Source organism: Mustela putorius, unplaced genomic scaffold (genome assembly GCF_011764305.1).
Source record: "Mustela putorius furo isolate JIRA1106 unplaced genomic scaffold, ASM1176430v1.1 tig00003853_pilon_pilon_pilon, whole genome shotgun sequence".
NCBI lineage: Eukaryota > Metazoa > Chordata > Mammalia > Carnivora > Mustelidae > Mustela > Mustela putorius.
This window is the reverse complement of record NW_025422005.1, coordinates 32349017-32368982: the sequence shown is the minus strand read 5'-3', so window position 1 is coordinate 32368982 and position 19966 is coordinate 32349017. Positions and strand designations below refer to the sequence as shown.

At 36.7% G+C, this 19966-nt stretch overlaps 1 protein-coding gene across 5 annotated transcripts in view; it reads left to right on the top strand.

The window, feature by feature from the left end:
• The window catches only part of FOXJ3 (forkhead box J3), a 154898-nt gene that overhangs the window by 124227 nt on the left and 10705 nt on the right, over positions 1-19966 (top strand). For all 5 annotated transcript variants that reach the window (XM_045064328.1, XM_045064325.1, XM_045064326.1 and 2 more), the window contains 5 exons: positions 505-633; positions 3965-4139; positions 7785-8201; positions 12069-12170; positions 12564-12755. In XM_045064328.1, the coding sequence (XP_044920263.1) occupies positions 505-633; positions 3965-4139; positions 7785-8201; positions 12069-12170; positions 12564-12755 (1015 nt within the window). The remainder of the gene's footprint in view (positions 1-504; positions 634-3964; positions 4140-7784; positions 8202-12068; positions 12171-12563; positions 12756-19966) is intronic.

The window sequence follows — 19966 nt, the reverse complement described above, 5'->3', positions numbered from 1 at the left end:
GCCACCTCGGTGCCCCATAATTGTTAGTATTTTAAAAATTAGATCACATACATGAGATTTTGCAAGTACATTGTGGACAATTGAGTGTCCATTTTCAACAATCTGACCACTATGATCCCTGTGATTTTAAAAATTCCTTTTTTGTGTTCTTTTCAATTACTAGTATTTGGATAGAAGAGAATAATAGTTTTCCTTAAAGCTTGAGTAAAAATAAATTTATACCTTGTAGAAACACCTGTAATCTCCTTATTAAATGTTGATGAACAAATTACACCTGATAGTATATTGAATTTATGTACTTCTGGATAGGATATTTTTCAGTTTGAGAGTAATTTATTTCATGGCAAACATGGAATTAGCAGTGAAGGGCATGGAGTTGGGGTAGGAAAGACTACTAACATTTTGTCTTTCTGCTATATACCAACCTAATTGTTTTTTTGTAGAGTTGCTTAGAAAGGTACTCTTTACAGTGAGAACTACTTATGCAGTATTTTTCTTTTCTAGGTAACGTTGTACAACACTGATCAGGATGGTAGTGACAGCCCACGCAGCAGCCTTAACAACAGTCTCTCAGACCAGAGTTTGGCATCTGTTAATTTGAACAGTGTTGGAAGTGTGCATAGTTATACACCGGTAAGTCTTGATGAAGTTAGCTTCTTTATTGAGTATTCCATTAGTGCTTAAAACTAAGCCAAATATCATTGAAGTGTAAATAAAAAGTGAAGATGTATATTTTTCACTAATCAACTCATTTAGATTAGATAAGTAGAGCAGATTCCTACCTTGATAGTGTTTTAATTGGATACTTATATTTATCAGATTAGATACAGATAGGTGGTTATACTGTGTTTTATTATTTTGGCCTACTTTATCTGTTTTCTGTTCAAGTGAAAAGTAATTGGAATAGGAAAAAAAAGTTGTACTTTAGTCTAGCAAAGCTATATTTGATGATACTTCACAGTCCTTGGTAAGAGTTTACAGAATGTGTATATAACCTTTTTTTCCTTCTGTAGGTTTGAGACGGGAGTTCTACAGACCTCAAAGGTTAGGGTGACTTGGTACCTAATTGTTAACCAGTCTTATGTTTTTAATTTTGGTGTGGTAAACGAAGCTATACTATAAAGGGACCCATGTATGCTGATTTCGTTACCTATTATAAGAACATGACCCTTGTGTTACCTGATACCTCTTTTCAAATCATCTGGCAACTGTCCTCCCTAGAAGACTTAGAACAGAGCCCGGGAGCCATATACTGCCACTGTACATTGTTTTAAATTTGACCTCACCAGATCACTCCCTGTTGCAGGATGAGTAAATAGGTAAAACCTTACACAGGACAAAGATATATAAGGGAAGGGAAACTTAAAGAAGAAAATAACACAAGGGAAACCAAAACTTAGGGAGCAGAATTAAAATCCACATTGAATGTAGGAAAACAAAAGGTGGCTCCTCAAAACTGTTATCAGTGCTCTGGGGGAAAAGACCTACTATATTCTTTCAGAATGCAGGAGTATCAGATAGAGCAATAACAGTTAATGTCAGAGAAGATAATAGATCTGGAGAATTAAGAATTACAGGTGTCCCTGAAGAAGAAGCTAGAACAGTTGGTACAGAAGAAGCAGTTTTCAAAGAAAGAGAGATTATAAAAGTGTTACTGAGTTATAGGAAAAGTTGATGGGGGAAAACCTGTATTTAGACCCATCACAATAGATTTTAAAATTTCAAAAGTCATCATCTATATAAATACTCTTGTAGAAGAAATTAGATGCATCCAAAGAAACACAAATCATACTTCTCTTCTATAATGCTAAATACCAGAGGATAATGGAATAATACTGCACATAGAGTTTTGAGACAATAGATTTGGATTTATAAATATTATGTCCAGCCAAGTTTGCATTCATACATGAAATAAAGAGAAAGACATTCTTTGATGCACAGAGCTTAAAAAGCTTGCTTCCTTTGTTTTCATGTGCCCTTCTGAAAAACTTACCTTGTAGATCAAGAGGTAAACTAAAAGCACTCAGAAATGATGAAATCGTAATATAAAAGGACTAGTTGGAGGGCGCCTGGGTGGCTCAGTGGGTTAAGCCGCTGCCTTTGGCTCAGGTCATGATCTCAGGGTCCTGGGATTGAGTCCCGCATCGGGCTCTCTGCTCAGCAGGGAGCCTGCTTCCCTCTCTCTCTCTGCCTGCCTCTCCATCTACTTGTGATCTCTCTCTGTCAAATAAATAAATAAAATTAAAAAAAAAAAAGGACAAGTTGGAGCATTGAAGCAAACTAAGCAGAGATTTAATGATTTTAAGTTATTTTTAAAATAATGCGAATGTAGAAAATCTTGACACCAAGAGTCCTGTATCACAAAGTATAATACAAAGGAAAAAATTAAATTTGTAGAACTAGGTAACAGAAGGAAGAACAAAAATGTCTCTAATGCCAGTACGTGTAGGAAGTTTAAGCTACTTTGAAAAGCTGGACATCACATACTATGCTTTGTCCTTTAATGATGTCAAGTGGTCATCGAACACTCTGTGAGCAGCAGGACAGCACCAGCTGCTGGTCAGGCTTGCCACATATATCTAGGTTGATCCTCTCAGAACACAGTGAGCCCAAATGTACACAGACATTGTTATTACTTATGTATAAGCCAGATGGATATGGTGCCAGCTCCCCACATCCCACAGGGTGACACTGAACTGGAGAAGCCAGATGACAGACTTCACAAGTAGTGGGTCACTGTAGTGAAGGGACAAATTCCATATTGCAGCTAAGCAGTTGTGACTCACAGCTGTACCCTAAGAGAAAAAAGTAGAAAGTCCCCTGCCTCTCTGGAAATAGGGAGGCAGTTGAGAAACTGTCTCTTGGCAACTTCCTATAGGTTAGACAGGTAGATGAGAAGCTGCCCCATGGCTACCCCCTGCAGAATAGAAAGGCAGATGAGAAATGGATGAGAATTTACTCCTCATAAGACCACTCACATTCCATGTTTCAGGATAATCAAGGCTTAGGTCGTTCTGCCATTGAGCCTGGCCTCCAGTGGCCTATGTGGAGATGTGTAAGGTGCTGTGGTAGAGCCCTTCCCCTACACAAAATTCATTTATTTCTGTTACTGCAGATTTCTTATAAGCATCATTCTGAATGGCTGCATAAATTTACAGTGAGTGTTCATATTTTAATTTTTCAAAGCAATAAAAAAATGGCAGTTTACCACCCCTTGATACAATCTGTAAGATAGATACTGCTGATCTTTTTTTTTTTATTTCTAGTTGTGCTGCCTTCAGTGATAATTCTTATTTTTTAGGTGTTTTAGGGTGCTTTTTTTTTTCTTCGCATAGCTCAAAGCCATGCTTTCTTCTGTTTTTCTCTGAATCTTCTTTATCTGTTACCCTCATTCCTCATTTCCCTTAGTTTCATTAAAAAGTTTTTTTTTCCCCCCTCTAGAAATGAAGAGTTAGGTGTATTGAAGCTCCTTGCGGCTTTGGACAGCATCATAAACCTGACTCACAATACTCAACAGTATTTGAGTTTAAATACTTAAAGATTAATTGAATAAATGAATGAGAAATGTTAGTAATATCATAGTGGAGTGGAGTTTGAGGTCAAATTGCTTTAGTAGAGATCAAGATGAAGATTCTGCAGAAACTGGGAGGGTTCCATGCCTAGCCTATCATTTATTTGTATGATCTTGGGAAGGTCATTTAAATTCTTTGAACTCTTTACCTTTTCTGTGAAATGTGGAGGTTGGATTAGATTTCTGTGGTTCTTCAGAATCCAAGTTAACACTTTTGTGTTCTTGTCTGTCATGTGTGCCTATCTTAACAGAAGATGGGAAAGCCAAGGGTAGGGACATTATTTCCTTTGGATTCTAGAAACTGTTCTAATATTTTCAGTTATATATTTTATGTGACAGACCAATTCTGATATATACAGCTACTAAATTAGTAGTATTTTCTTTTGATGTTAGGTGACAAACCATCCAGAACCAGTCTCTCAGTCATTAACTCCTCAACAGCAGCCACAGTACAACCTTCCAGAACGAGACAAACAACTACTTTTCTCAGAATATAATTTTGAAGATCTCAGTGCCTCATTTCGGAGCCTTTATAAGTCAGTTTTTGAGCAGTCACTTAGTCAACAAGGTGAGTGTTTTCTTGGGGGTAGGGGGTTGTTTTGTTTAATTGAAGTATAATTGACATATATATCCTATTAATTTCAAGTGGAGTTTTTAAAATACCGTTTTGAAAAGTAAATTTTTATTGAAAAATTTTTAAGAATTATTTTTGCATAGCAGTTGTTTATTTCTTGAATCGTTGAACAGTATCATTGTGGTCAGGATTGAATACTCTTTGTGCCTTTACTATACCCTGTATATATTCATATAATAACACAAGAATGCAAATTTATCTACATACCCTATTCACTTACTATTCACCCTATTCACCTACTCACATACCAAAATTATCTTGCATACCCTAAAATTATCTTGCATACCCTATTCACTTACTAGTGGTGTCCTGGAGGAGTATGTATTAAAGAATTCTGACACTGCATCTGTGCCATGTAGGAAATACTGCCATGGTTAATTAGTGATGTCTGGCATGTGAAGTGTTTGAGTGGCAAATGTTGCACTACAGGAACAGATGTGCCTTTACTGTCTGAATGGACTGTTATTAGCAAAGAGATAGCTGGTGGAATATGGTAGCACCAGATTTGCAATTTCATGCATGGTGCTTGGTTAGTGGGAAGCTCTGGGTCACTGTTAAATACGACGTAGTTAAATCAGATTTTAACAACTAAAAGTGATTTTGGTTGAGATGCCCTGTTACATCTCAGTCAGATGCTGGATTGTTGCTATTATGTGTTACTGTCCTTAAGCTGCTGGTTCTGTTTTAGTCAGAGTCATACGATAGGATTAAGATGTTGTATTGTCCTTCCCCCATAAAATCCTAATCAGAAATTGTTGGGAACTCTACTATTAAAGCACTTCCTGATTGCTTTGTTTGGCAGACTTTTTCTACCCCAGCTCAAGGGAGTTTGCCTGTTCACAGTAGTGATAAAAATTCTGTGTTTATAGAGTTTACATTTTAATACTTACTGTCAGATACTACAAAAGTTAATGATAAATACAATTTTTTTATATATATATATATATACTTATATACATGTATCAGTGACTATCAGTAACTTGTACAGGAAGTTGGTTTTTCTGGTTAAAGTAAGATTCATGTATTATTCTCAAATTTATTTTGAATTTTCCATCTATGAAATTTTTGAATTTTCCATCTGTGAAAGTACAAAAAGGACTAATGCAGGACTTCGCTAAGGAGATCCAGATGTGGTGATCAAAATAGAAAAATACTGGCTTTGAAATGGAAGTGACAACAATTTCTGAAGCTCTTAATGATATTTCATCACACATTAAAGTTTTTAAAGATTTATTTACTTATTTGAGAGCAGGGAGGGGCAGAGGAAGGGAGAGAATCCCTAGCACAGTCCCTGCCAAGTGCAGAGCCTGATGCAGGGCTCAGTCCCATGACCCTGCGATCATGACCTGAGCCAAAACCAAGACTTGGATGCCCAACCAATTGAGCCACCCAGGCACCCCTTAAATTTTATTCTAAAAACAGCTTGGGGTGCGGGATGCCTGGGTGGCTTAGTTGGTTGAGTTGTCTAACTCTTGATTTCTGCTCAGGTCTTGATACCAGGGTTATGAGTTTGGGTCCTATGTTAGGCTCTGTGCTGGACATGGAATCTACTTTAAAAAAAAAAAATGGGATTGAAAAGGTTTGTATAGATCATGTGTGGGTTTCCTTTTAAAATGCTAGTACTTTACTGGAAATAAACAATGAAATAACTGCTTTTTTTCATCTTACTGAAAGAACCTTATAGATTCTCTCCAAATGACGGTTTTCCAGTACCAAGGCAAGAACTTTTATTAAGTCTTCTACCTAAAAAAATATCTTAACTTACTAGGTTTTATGATTATCTTACAATGTACTTGAATACAGTTTTGCTATTATTAATGGGCAGTGTGAGAATATTTTCATTTAAAAGGTTTGATTCTTGGGGCGCCTGGGTGGCTCAGTGGGTTAAGGCCTCTGCCTTCGGCTCAGGTCATGGTTCCAGGGTCCTGGGATCAAGCCCCACATCGGGCTCTCTGCTCGGCCCGGAACCTGCTTCCTTCTCTCTCTCTCTGCCTACCTGTGATCTCTATCTGTCAAACAAATAAATTAAAAAATCTAAAAAAAAAAAAAAAGGGTTTGATTCTTTTATTAACTGATACCGTGCTGCAGGATTTTATTTTTCATTTAATAAAATTTGTTGTGTTTTGGTTCAGTAAAACATAGTATGTGCCATCCTTTGGAATATGAAAATACCCTAGTTATGTCTAACCAAATATTGCAGTAAGATTTATTAAAATGAGCGTTTACCTGCAAACCAAGAGTACATTATTTTTAACATTAGGTACTTCTGGTTGAATCATTATCATCACAGCAGCTAACAATTACTGAGCTCATTCACATCCTGCACTTGCACCACGGCATTTAATCCTCACAACAGTTCTGCAAAATAGATATATCCATACCCACCTATAATTGAGGTAATTTTGACCTGCAGAGGTTAATCACTTCCCAAAGTTACCAGGTGTGCAGATGGTAGTACAGAGACTTTAATCCTTACATTCTAGTCCTGTAAATTATGCAGTCTTAACCCCTAAAGTGTATGTGTCTCAAGAATATCCTATAGGTCGAATGAAAAAGCAGTGAAGATGGCTATTCTGTTTTGCTTAGTCTTTTAAAAAAAATTTTTTTATTTATTTGAGGGAGAACAGGAGAGAGAGAGAGAGAGAGGGAAAAAGAGAGCACAGATGGAGAAGCGGACTCCTGAGCAGAGAGCCCAATGCAGGGCTCTATCCCAGGACCCTGAGATCATGACCTGAGCCGGAGGCAGACGCTTAACCAACAGAACCACCCAGGCGCCATTGTTTTTGCTTAGTCTTAAGAATTCTTGCCACCTTTGACTTAAAAGTTTTTGGAGTTGTCAAAGAAAGAGTTCAGAAATAACTGGGCCTTACTTCTCTTCTCCACCTCTGTCAAATCCTTGGCCTTTAGGCCTGTAGCAAAGCATCTGGAATGTGACCCAGCATTCACACACTTTCCCCTTAACATTTACTCAGTCTTTCTTTTTCAGATACTGCCTTTTCTCTCTTTTTCTTTTTTCTTTTCCTTTTCTCTTTCCCTTTCCTTTTGTCTGTGAGAGGGAGGAGAGCAAAGAGAGACAGAGCGGGAGGGAGAGAGAGAATCTTAAGCAGGCTCTGTGCTGAGACGTGGGGCTCAATCTCACAACACTGAGCTCATGACCTGAGCCAAAAATCAAGTCAGATGCTTAACTCATTGAGCCACTTAAGCACTGCAGATAACGGCCTTTCAGTGACGGCTTTTCCAAATCTCTAACCCCTTCCTAGCTGAACAGACAGTAAGCATTGTTCCTGAATGCCCTCGTAAAACTTTCTGCCTTAGTACTTACATTACTGTACATAATCTCTTTAAGTGTCCCTTCTACTAGACCATGAGCTACTGGAGGGCAAAGGGTGGTGCTTCTTACTCTTCTCAGTGATCCCAGAGACTGGTATGTGGTGGATATTCTGTGGACACTTTCTCAGCTGAGTTAGTGTTGCTTCCTGACAATGTATACTTCTGTTCCATTAATAATTTTGGAAGTGTGTCATAAAGTATAACTGAAATCTGACTCTGAGTGCTCTTCCTTTCTCTGACTGTGTCTAGGTTTGATGACCATCCCTTCCGAATCTTCCCAGCAATCCCACACCTCATGTTCGTATCAGCACTCTCCTAGCAGCACAGTGAGCTCTCACCCACACAGCAACCAAAGCAGCCTGTCCAACAATCATGGCGGTGGCCTCAGCACCACGGGCAGTAATTCGGTTGCACAGGTCTCACTGCCCCACTCCCAGATGCACACACAGCCGTCTCCGCATCCGTCCCATCGGCCGCATGGTTTACCACAGCATCCGCAGCGTCCCCAGCACCCAGCATCGCACCCACAGCAACACAGCCAGCTCCAGCCTCCTCACCCCCAGCACCCCTCTCCACATCAGCACATACAGCATCATCCGAACCATCAGCATCAGACGTTAACACATCAGGCACCCCCACCCCCACAACAGGTATCCTGTAATTCTGGTAAGTTTGTGTCTTCTGACTTGCCTTTGGCTGTGGATTAGGATCTGTTCTTTGTTATCTGAGGCTTGTGTATATTTACTACCGAAACCCTTCTCATCTGTCTCCCTTTTGTGTTTCCTTGTTGTAATCCTATAGTTGTAACTCATTTAGTCTATACATTGATCTAGAGGGGTTTTTTTTGTTTTTGTTTTGTTTTGTTTTTTTAAGATTTTCTTTATGGGGGGGTGGAGAGCACAAGAGGGGAAAGGGTCAGAGGGAAAAGCAGACTCTCCACTGAATAGGGAGCCTGATGCAGGACTCCAGGAACCTGACCTGAGCCGAAGGCATTTGCTTAACCAACTGAGCCACCCAGATGCCCTGGAGATTTTCCTGATTAAAATTTATTGTTAACAGCATAGGCAAACTCAGCAACCCTTGTAGGTTTTGGTGTCCGCTCTCATTTTGTCTTTCTGGAAAACCAGTGTTTTGTGAGCATTTGAAAGAAGAGTGAGATGCACAATCTGTTTGCAGTCTATTATGATTGTGTGGTATAGAAGAAAGAGTATGTTATGTCAGGAAAAACCTGTATTTGAATCCTCATTATGACTCATATGACCTTTCATGCATTAGTTCTTTTAGTCTTATTATTTTCTCATCTATAAAAATGGAACTAAAATGTGCTAGTATACAGTGTTGTTATGAGGATTGCACTGAAAATGCAAATAGGAAATGCCTCATCCGGTAGCCTTTAAGTATTCAGAAAATGTTCCCACTTTTCCTTTCTTTGCTTATTCCTGCCCAAGATCTCATTTTAGAAAGATAGATTGCAAAGGAAGAAAACATTCTTTATATCCTGGTTTAAAAAAAAAAATCTATTGCTCATAAGTTAGGTCTTGATGGTTTCTGGTGAGATGCTTAATTTACATTGCTCACAGACCAGGAATCTGCACTGCAGAACTCCCAGGGGTGCCCCCAACACAGACTGCAAAGTCAATGTGTCCCTTTGGAGTTGTGCAGATACAGATCCTTCTTTTAGCTTACCTGGCCGTCCACTTACCAACCAAATCACTGATGAGATTTTTATCCTGGAGAGACAATTTCTAAATGCTAGATGATACTAGTTCTCACCAATTAAAATTGATCCTCATTTCAGACAATTAAACTACTGTCAGGGAAATGACTTTAGATAGTGCATACTGTCTTTTGTATTCTGACTGCTATAAAGCTTATGTTTTTCTGAAACTACTTACTTTTTTGCAAAGTGGAAATATATAATATATTTGGGGGAGAATTACATAAGGTACAGAAATGCAGATCAGGGTACTTGAAATTTAGTAAGTTCCTTTTCACAACTAATTTTGTTTTCCCAGTTAATAATTCTAAGTACTTTCCAGAATAAATTTGAAAATTGGGTGTAGTTCTTTTTTTTTTTTTTTAAGATTTTATTTATTTATTGGACAGACAGAGATCACAAGTAGGCAGAGAGGCAGGCAGAGAGAGAGGTTTCCTGCTGAACAGAGAGCCTGATGTGGGGCTCGATCCCAGGACCCTGAGATCATGACCTGGGTTGAAGGCAGAGGCTTAACCGACTGAGCCAACCGGGCACCCAAGAAAATTGGGTATAGTTCTTGATGGACTGCTCCTAAAACATCTTGAAATTATTTTTAGGTTTATGCCTAGAGAAAAAGGTGTAAGTATAGCCCCCTTTTCCTATTCTTAGTCTTATTCACTGTTGTCTACTTTAAAAAAAAAGTTTTTAAATTTTTTTAAATATAAGTATAGTTGATGTGTAATGTTGTTAGTTTCAGATGTACAACACAGTGATTCAGCAGCTCTGTACTTTATGCTGTATAGCTACTATCTGTCACCATACAATGGTATTAAAATACCACTGACTCTCTTTCTTACACTATACCTTCCATACTGGTGACTTACTAATTCCATCACTAGAAACCTGTACTTTCCACTCCCCTTCACCCATTTGCCTGTCTCCTCCCCCGCCCCCAACTTGCTTGTTCTGTGTATTTAAAAATGGGATTGTTTCTTTGTTTAGTTTTGTTTTCAGATTCCACATATAAGTGAGATCATATGATGTTTGGCTTTCTCTGACTTAGATCACTTACACTTCTGCCTACCTTTTAATGTCAATACATTCTTCAGAAAGTTAAGCTTGTTCTTAATATGATTTTAATGACTGACTACTGTTTGTAGATTTGGTGTCCGTAGAAGGCTGTGATGCTTGGGTCATACCTTTCTATTAACTAATGATTGCTGGGGAGAAAAAAGTACTATTAAAGCTGAAAACAATTTATCATATGCTCTTAGTGGCCTGTTGTTATACCAGTGGTAGCTTGCCAGAGAAGGAAAATAGCTTTTTACCTGGGGGGGATTAGGAATAATCATTGTGGCTGTGATAATCTGTTTGAGTTAAAATTTCGAAGATGAGACTAAGCAAGTTGTCTTTAATAGGGAGTGAATGGAAGAAACTAATAGTTTTTTGAGTTCCCATTATGTGATAGGCAATTAGATACTTATCTCGTATTATTCTCCCAAATCAACTATAAATTACCACATTTAATAGATAGGAAAAGTGTAACTCAAAGAAGTTAAGCTGTTTGCTCAAGATCAGAGCTAGTAAGTAGAATTAGTATTTATATCCTGGCCTGATAGGACTTCAAAGACTGTAACACCAGTAATTCCAAAAGAACTAAAATCAGTAAACATTTACTGAGTGGGTCTTGCAGAGATTGCTTTGTATTGCCAAGTCAACATTTATTATAGGTGATGGACTTGAAAGTTTCATTGACTTGAATGTGGCTCACTGGAGCATTACGTATTTTTCCCCAACAGATTTCTCCTAAATTACGAGTTGCCTGGGGGCAGAGTCAAGTTGTCTCTGTCTGGTTCATTGTTTATTTGAAAAAAATCCTTAATTGGCAGATTTTTGTAAATCAAGTAACCAGTAGTTGATACAGAGTCATCTGTGATGTAGCAAAAAATCCTTTTTATTAGTTCTTCCCTTCATCCATCCAGGGCTGATTCTGATAACAGAATAATTTGTGCAGCAGTCACTGAACAGAGGATTTTCTTCCCCTGCTCAGCACTATCTCTTTGAGTGCAGCTCAAGCCCCATGCCCTTGAGTGGTGACCACTTTGCTGACATACAGACTGGAGTCTGAACACTCCTGATGATACCACATCAGAGTATACTATTCCTGACTAGAAATGCCCTAGTTTGGATTCAGCAGCATTTCTTAGAGATGTCTCAGCCCTTTGTTTTGCTACTTTGCCAGGAGGGACTGTGCTAAGGCATTTCTCTTTCTTAAGGTTGTCTTGTAAGACATTTGTCCTCTTGCTGTATGATCTAATTTAGCTCTTAAGTCAGTACTTTAAATTTTTCTGTGTGTTACATCTGAATGTGAACCTGCCTCTGAGTTATAAAGAATGTACCTCTTGATGTCATAACAGGACAGGAAAATGAACAGAATGTATTGATTTGCCTGACTTGCCCTGCCTGGTCATTCATTTGTACTGTACAAATGTAAAACGTGGTAATCAAGTGTGACATTATTTAGGTGATAGGGCAGTTTGTAAGCTATCAGACTAGACCTTAGAAACACCAGGTTCAAGGTTTAGATATATCGTAGTGACCTTGCTAAGTTATGCCACCTCTCTGGTGTTTAGTTTCTTTTTGTTTATGAAATGAAGAGAAATAAGATCCCTCTTACTATTTCACAGCACATGAAATGATTGGTGTGAATCCATTTGTAAAACTGGTTGGGGATCTACCAATGTTAGGAATAAGCCCAGCCCATTGTCTTCCCCCTAGTATATACTTCAAACTTTCACTATCCAAGATTTATAATATTGTCGACATTATTTTTATAGGTGTTTCAAATGATTGGTATGCAACACTTGATATGCTAAAAGAAAGTTGTCGAATTGCCAGCAGTGTTAATTGGTCAGATGTAGACCTTTCACAGTTCCAAGGTGAGTATGGCTTCTTTCTGATAAACAACCAGAAATATATGATCTTGTTTTTTCTCACAGATAGTTTTCTTTGTAGTAGAAATAAGTATCTCCTTATATAGTGTTTCTTTTGCCTTTGGTAGTACACTTAAAAACAACACTGCAACATTTCATGATTAAGCCTTTCAGTCAGTTGATACAGAAGAGGATCAGAGACAGGAGTTTTGAAAGAAGTTTGGCCACATTTGGAAATAATTAGGCTTTGAATAATTTTTAACTGTCATTCTTCATTGCATGGTAAATCACTACCAGTGGGAATTTTGAGGGCTGGGAAAAAAAATGTGTCTTGCTGTTTTCCTTGCAGTGTTTGCAGAACAAACTATGCTAACTGTATTTCTAATGCTTTCTTCATAGGTTTGATGGAGAGTATGAGACAGGCAGATCTCAAGAACTGGTCTTTGGATCAGGTTCAGTTTGCTGATCTCTGTTCTTCTCTTAATCAGTTCTTTACACAAACTGGCCTTATCCACTCACAGAGTAATGTTCAACAAAATGTCTGTCACGGTGCCATGCATCCAACAAAACCTTCCCAACACATTGGAACAGGTATGGGTTTAATTATCTTCTCGATTTTCTCTTTCTCATTTGTGCAAAATTTAATGGGATTTGGTATGTTGTTAATGGTGACTGATCTGTTTATATCTTTTTATTTCTAAGAAATGAAGTAAAGTAATTTATATATATATATAAAAGGTGTATTTTAGAGAAATTAAAGAGACTGCTTTTCTATAATTTACATGATTATTTTATTGTTTATAATTGACTTTCCTTTGTGATCTTTAACCTTTTAAGTTCTCAAGGATTAAGTGTTTCAAAGATACTTACATTTTTGTAAGAACATCGTTATGAAATTATATCAGTTTACATTTGTGTATATTTGCAGTGAAAATCAATATGTCTTCTTTTATATATCTTCTAAGAATGTTAAGATTAAAGTTCAAAGTTTACTTGATGAGTACAGTGATGGTGTTTTTTACTCTGGACTTGAGATTCGTTGTCTGTATTTTTCATCTCACTTTCTTGCTTTCCTTTTTACCCTTGTAGCCATCTCATTTACTCTGATTGCAGTGCCTTTTCATTCTGTAAGTGTTCATTATCCAAGTGCTTTCTTCAATTAATTTCTTACAACCTTTTATCTCCAAGTTGACATCTTTTCTGTTCATTATTTTGGTTTTACATTTAATACATTTTTAACAGTCTTTTCAAGCCTGAGTGGCTTTCTTCAACCATTATTCTAGCTTATTTCACATATTTGGTCTTTCCATATTCTCAGGATCCCCAGCCAGGCTTTATCTTTCTTTTTGTGAAGTCTTTTATTTCTTGGTCTTTGTTTCTTTCTTTCTTTGTTTCTATTTTTTTTTTTTTTTAAGATCTATTTATTTATTTTAGAGAGAGTGAGAGTGTGCAAGCAGAGGGCAGGGGCAGGGAAGAGGGAGAATCTCAAGCAGACACCCTGCTGAGCATGGAGCTTAACTCAGGGCTCAGTCCCACAACGCTGAGATCATGACTTGAGCCAGAGTCAAGAGTTGGGCACTTAACTGGCTGAACCACCTCTGTGTCTTTTGATAGAAATCTTCCATCATCTTTGCTTCTTCCATTTGAATAGTTTATATAACTTGAAACCCTCAATGGCTGTTTGATTTTGATGACTTACTCATTTCCTAAATTATATCCATTCAAGAACCTTATTCGTTGCTTGATATTTAGGAGGTACTTAATAGTATTGGATGAATTTGTTGAGTGCTTGGAATGTGCCTGACAACTAAGCTTTATTTTTTGATGACTCTTTAGCTCCTCTCTCCCTCCATCTCTCTCTCTCTTTCACTTCCTTTTTGGTATCTTTTGTATATATACCCTTTTTTTTTTTTAAAGATTTTATTTATTTATTTGACAGAGAGAAATCACAAGTAGTCGGAGAGGCAGGCAGAGAGAGAGAGAGGGAAGCAGACTCCCCGCTTAGCAGAGAGCCCGATGCGGGACTCGATCCCAGGACCCTGAGATCACAACCTGAGCCGAAGGCAGCGGCTCAACCCACTGAGCCACCCAGGCGCCCCTGTATATATACCCTTTGAAAAAAATTCTATCCTTAAGTATATAGTTCAGTGGCAATTAAATACATTCATAATGTGCAACTATCATCATCATCCATCTCCATAACTCTTTTCATCTTGTAAAGTGGATATTCTGTATTCATTAAATAATACCTCCTCCCAATCCCCCTGACCCTCCACCAAGCCCCTGGCAACATCAGTCTACTTTCTGTTTCTGATTTTTGACTACTCCTAAGTATTTCATGTAATTGAAATCCTACAGTATTTGTCTTTTTGTGACTGGCTTACTTCACTTAATATGTCTTCATCTATGTTGTGGCATATGTTAGAATTTCCTTCCTTTTTATGGCTGTGTACTAGCCCTTTGTATTTATGTATCATATTTGCTTATCTACTCATCTTATTTTTTTTTTATCTACTCATCTTTTGATGAACACTTGGGATTGCTTTCATGTTTTAGCTATTGTGGATAATATTGCTATGAACATGGGTGTACCAATATTTTTTCAAGGCCCTGCTTTCAGTTCTTTTGGATATATACCCAGAACTGAAATTGCTGGATCATATGGTAATTCTGTGTTTCATTTTTTTGAGGACCCACCATACTGTTTTTTTTTTTTTTTTTTTTTTTAATTTATCTGTTTGACAGACAGAGATCACAAGTAGGTGGAAATGCAGGCCGAGAGAGAGGAGGAAGCAGGCTCCCTGCCGAGCAGAGAGCCTGATGTGGGGCTTGATCCCAGGACCCTGGGATCATGACCCGAGCCAAAGGCAGAGGCTTTAACCCACTGAGCCACCCAGGTGCCCCCAGCATACTGTTTTTGATGGTGGCTTAATACCATTTTACATCCCCACTTACAATGTATAAGGGTTCTAGTTTTTCGACATCCTTGCCATCATTTTTTTTTCTTTTCTTTCTTAAAAAAAAAAATAGTTATTTTACTGGGTGTGAGATGGTATCTCATTTTAGTTTTTATTTGCATTCCTTGATTATTAGTGATATTGAATATCTTTTCATCTACTTACCAGCCATTTTCTTATCATCTTTGGAGAAATGTCTGTTCAGGTCCTTTGCCCATTTTAAAATCTGGTTTGATTTATTGCTGAATTTTAGGAGTTCTCTGTTTTTTTTTTGTTTTTTTTTTTTTGGATATTAACCCTTTCATCAGATTCATGATTTGTGAACATTTTTTTTAATTCTTTTGTTTTCTTTTTAACTGTGTTGTGTCTTTTGATGCACAATTTTTAAATTTTTCGGGAAGTCCAACTCATCCATTCTTTTGTTGCCTAGGGGTTCTGTATCCTATCCAAGAAATCATTGCCAAATCCAGTGTCATGAAGCTCTTGCCCTGTGTTTTCATCTAAGAATTTTATAGTTTAGGTCTTACATTTAAGTCTTTAACCCATCTTAAGTTACTTTTTGTATATGGTGTTAGATAAAGGTCCAGTTTCATGGTTTTACATGTAGAATCCAGTTTTCCCAGCACCGTTTGCTGAAAATACTGTCCATTCCCGCACAAAATGGTTTTGACACCCTTGTCAAAAGTCACTTGATCAGGGATACCTGGGTGGCTCAGTGGGTTAAAGCCTCTGCCTTCGGCTCAGGTCATGATCTCAGGGTCCTGGAATCAAACCCTGCATCGGGCTCTCTGCTCAGCAGGGAGCCTGCCCCCGCCCCCCATACACACACCTCTTCCTGCCTCTCTGCCTACTTGTGATCTCTGTCAAATAAATAAATAAAATCTTTTTTTTAAAAAAAGGTCATTTGATCATATATGCAAGATTTAATTTCTGGGTCCTCTGTTCAATTGCAGTGTTCATAGTATATTTGTCTTGATGCCATTAGCACACTGTTTTAAATACTGTATTTTTGTAGTAAGTTTTAAAATCAAGATGTGTGAATATCCCTGCTTTGTTATTCTTGTTCAAGATAATTTTAGCTCTTCAGGGCTTCTTGAGATTCCCTATACATTTTAGGATGGGATTTTCTGTTTTGCCCCCCCTTAACTGGAATTTTTTATATGGATTACATTGAATCTGTAGATCACTTCAGAGAGTATTGACATTTCAACAATATTGTCTTCCAGTCCCTGAACATGAGATGTATTTCCATGTATTTATGTTGTCTTAAATTTCTTTCAGCAGTGTTTTTGTAGTTTTAACTATACAAATCTTTCACCTCTGTAGTTCGTTCCTAAGTATTTTTTATTGCCATTGTAAATGGAATTATTGTTGTAATTTCCTTTTCAGATTATTCATTATGTAAAAATGATTTTTGCATGTTGACTTTGTATCCTTCTACTTCGCTGACTTTACTTATTCTAATAATTTGTGTATGTTTGGGGTGGAGTCTTTGGAAGTTTCTTCATATAAGATGATATCTGTGAACAGAGATAAATATACTTTTTCCTTTCTGATTTGGATGCCTTTTATTTCTTTTTCTGGCCTAATTGCTCTGGCTAGAACTTGCAGTATGTTGAATAGAAATGGAGATCCTTGCTTCGTTCATGGTCATAGAAAAGCTTTCAAGTTTTTCACCATTGAGTATGATGTTTGCCATGGGATATTAATAAATGGCTTTTTTATGGCTTTTTTAATGTTTAAGTAGTTTTCTTCTATTTCTAATTTATTGAGTGTTTTTAATTAGGAAAGGGTGTTGACTTTGTCAGTTACTTTTTCTGCATCAGTTGAAATGAACATGTAAGTTTTTTTCCCTTTCTTTCTGTTAATGTGGTGTATTACATTGATCACATTTCATATGTTGAACCACCTTTTTATATTCCAGGAGTAAATCTCACTTGATCATCATGTTTAATCCTTTTAATACAGTATTGAATTAATTTTGCTAGTATTTTGTTTGGGATTTTTGGATTGGTGTTCATAAGAGGTATTGGTCTCTAGTTTCCTTTTAGATGTCTGTCTCTTTTTTTTGGTATTGGGCTGATTTTGGCCTCAGGATGAGTTAGGAAGTGCTTTCTGTCTTTCAGTTTTTTGAAAAAGTTTGAGAAGAATTGGTGTTAGTTCTTTATATAGTTAATACAATTCACCAGTGTAGCCATCAGGTCCTGCAGGGGCTTTTCTTTTTTGGGAGATTTTAGTTGTATTCAGATTTTCCACTTCTTTGCAAATTTCTCTTGGTGGCTTTGTGTTTCTAGGAATTTGTTCATTTCATCTAGGTTATCTAGTATGCTTGTGTGCAGTTGCCCATAGTACTCCTATGATCCTGTTTCCTTCCTTTTTTGAGGAGGTCTTTTTTTTTTGTAGACTCAGTAGCATGCTCACTTTCAATTCTCATTTTAGTTATTCTCTACTTCATTTATCTCAGCCCTAATCTTTATGATTTCCTTCTTTCTGCTAGTTTTGGATTTACTCTATTCTTTTTGTAGGTCTTTAAGTTGTAAAGTTAGGTTGTCAATTGAGATATTTCTTGTTTTTTTAATGTGTTTATAGCTGTAAATTTCCCCCATGACACTGCTTTTGCTGTTTTCCCTATGTTTTCATATGTTATGTTTTGATTACATATGTCTCAAGTTTTTTCTAATTTTCTTTGTGATTTTTTTTTCTTTGATCCATTGGCTGTTTGTGTTTAATTTCCACAAATTGGAGAACCTTCCAGTTTTATTTCTGTTACTGATTTCTGATGTCATCCTCTTGTGATCAGAGAAGATACTTTGTGTATCTATCATTTAAAATCTGTTAAGACTTAAATTTGGAACCCAACATATATGGTCTATCCTGGGAAATACCCTGTGTGCATTTGTGAAGAATGTGTATTTTGTTGTTGGGTAGAATGTTCTTTATTTGTCTGTTAGATATAGTTGGTTTATTCTGTTAAATCCTGTTTCCTTACTTCTCTCTGGTGGTTCTTTCCGCTGTTGAGTGTCAGGTATTTATATCACCAACTATCATTGTAGAGTTGTTCGTTTCTTTCAGTTCTGTCAGTTTGTGTTTTTTGTTTTGCTGTAGTCTGTTATTAGATGTACAAGTGTTTATAATTATCTTTTTTCTGTATTGAACCTTTTATTGATAGGTAGTGTCCTTCTTTGTCTTTGTAACCTTTTGATTTAAAGTCTATTTTGTCTGATATTAGTATAGCAGTCCCTACTCCCTTTGGGTTACTTTTTCCATCCTTTTACTTCTCATTCTATTTGTGTTTTTGGATCTAAAGTGAGGGTCTTACAGATATGTGTTCTTACTCATTCTGTCATTCTCTCTTTTGATTGGAGAATTTAATCTGTTTACATGTAAAGTAGTTATAGATAAGGAGTGATTTCTGTCATTTTGCTGTTTCTTTTCTGTCTAGTTTTTGTCCCTTATTTTTTGCATTCCTGTTGTCTTTTGTGTTTTGTTGACTTTCTATAGTGAAATGTTTAAATTCCTTTTGTCTGTATTGCATAGCTCTTTGTAGTTACCATGGGGATTGGGTTTACCAGCCTAAAGTTTTAACATTCTAATTTGAATTTATATCAGTACAACTTTTATAACATAAAGAAACTCTTCTCCTTTACAGCTCCATTTCTACCCCTTTTGATTGTTGATGTCACAAAATCACATCTTTATGCACAGTGTGCCCCAAAACCTATATTAATAATGCCTTTAAATGCGTTAGTCCCTCAAATTATGTAAAAAACATGTGGCGTTACAAGTGGAAGTTATAATAATACTTGTGTCTAAACTAATCACTTTTAGAAAATATATTAGTCTTTCCAGTCATGTATAAAAGAAAAAGTGGAGTTCTGAATTGTTGCCACAGTAATACTAGCTCTTTTGATTGCTTTTATAATAACCTGTATTGATATCTTTTTTTCTCCATAAAGCTTTGAGTTACTGTCTGATGTCCTTTTATTTCACCCTGTAGGACTCCTTTAAGGATTTCTTGGAGGGCTAATGGTAGCAAACTCCTTTAGCTTTTGTTTATCTAGAACCATCTTAATTTCTTCCTCACTCTTGAAAAGGACAGTTTTGTTGGGTATAGCAGTTCTTGGTTGATACTTTTTCTTTTTAGCATTTTGAGTAGATTGGCCCATTGTCTTCTAACTCCCAAAGTCTACCATGAGAAATCTGCTGATAATCTTATTGAGGTTCCCTTGTGTGTGAAAAGTCACTTATCTTGATCCTTTCAAAATTGTCTCTTTATCTTTGGCTTTTGAAAACTTGATTATAATATGTCCCTTGGTGTGGGTCTCTTGTGGATCTCATCTTACTAAAGTCTGTTGAACTTCTTGGATATTCTCATTCTTTGTTCAGCCATTATTTTTTCAAATAGTCTCTCTGTCCCATTCTTCCTCCTTCTGGGACTCCCACAATGCATAGTTGGTTTGCTTGATAGTGTCCCCCAGTGCCTTAGTCTCTATTTAATTTTTTTCAATTTATTCTTTCTGTTACTTACCCTTGATAATTTTCATTGTCCTATCTTCAAATTCACTGATTCTTTCTTCTGCCCACACAAATTTTTCTTTGAATCCTGTAGTGAATTTTTCATTTCAATTATTGTAATTTTTAGTTCTAGAATTTCTTTTTTATTTCTTTTTAGGTTTTCTCTCTATTGATATTTCCGGTTTATTCATACATTGTAATTATGACTTTTTCCACATCTTCCTTTAGTCTTTGAGCATCTTTAAGACACTTGTTTTAAAGTTTTTGTAGTAGATCTGCCGTCAGATCTTTTTCAAGGACAAGTTTTGTTGATTTGTTTTTGCTTTGAAT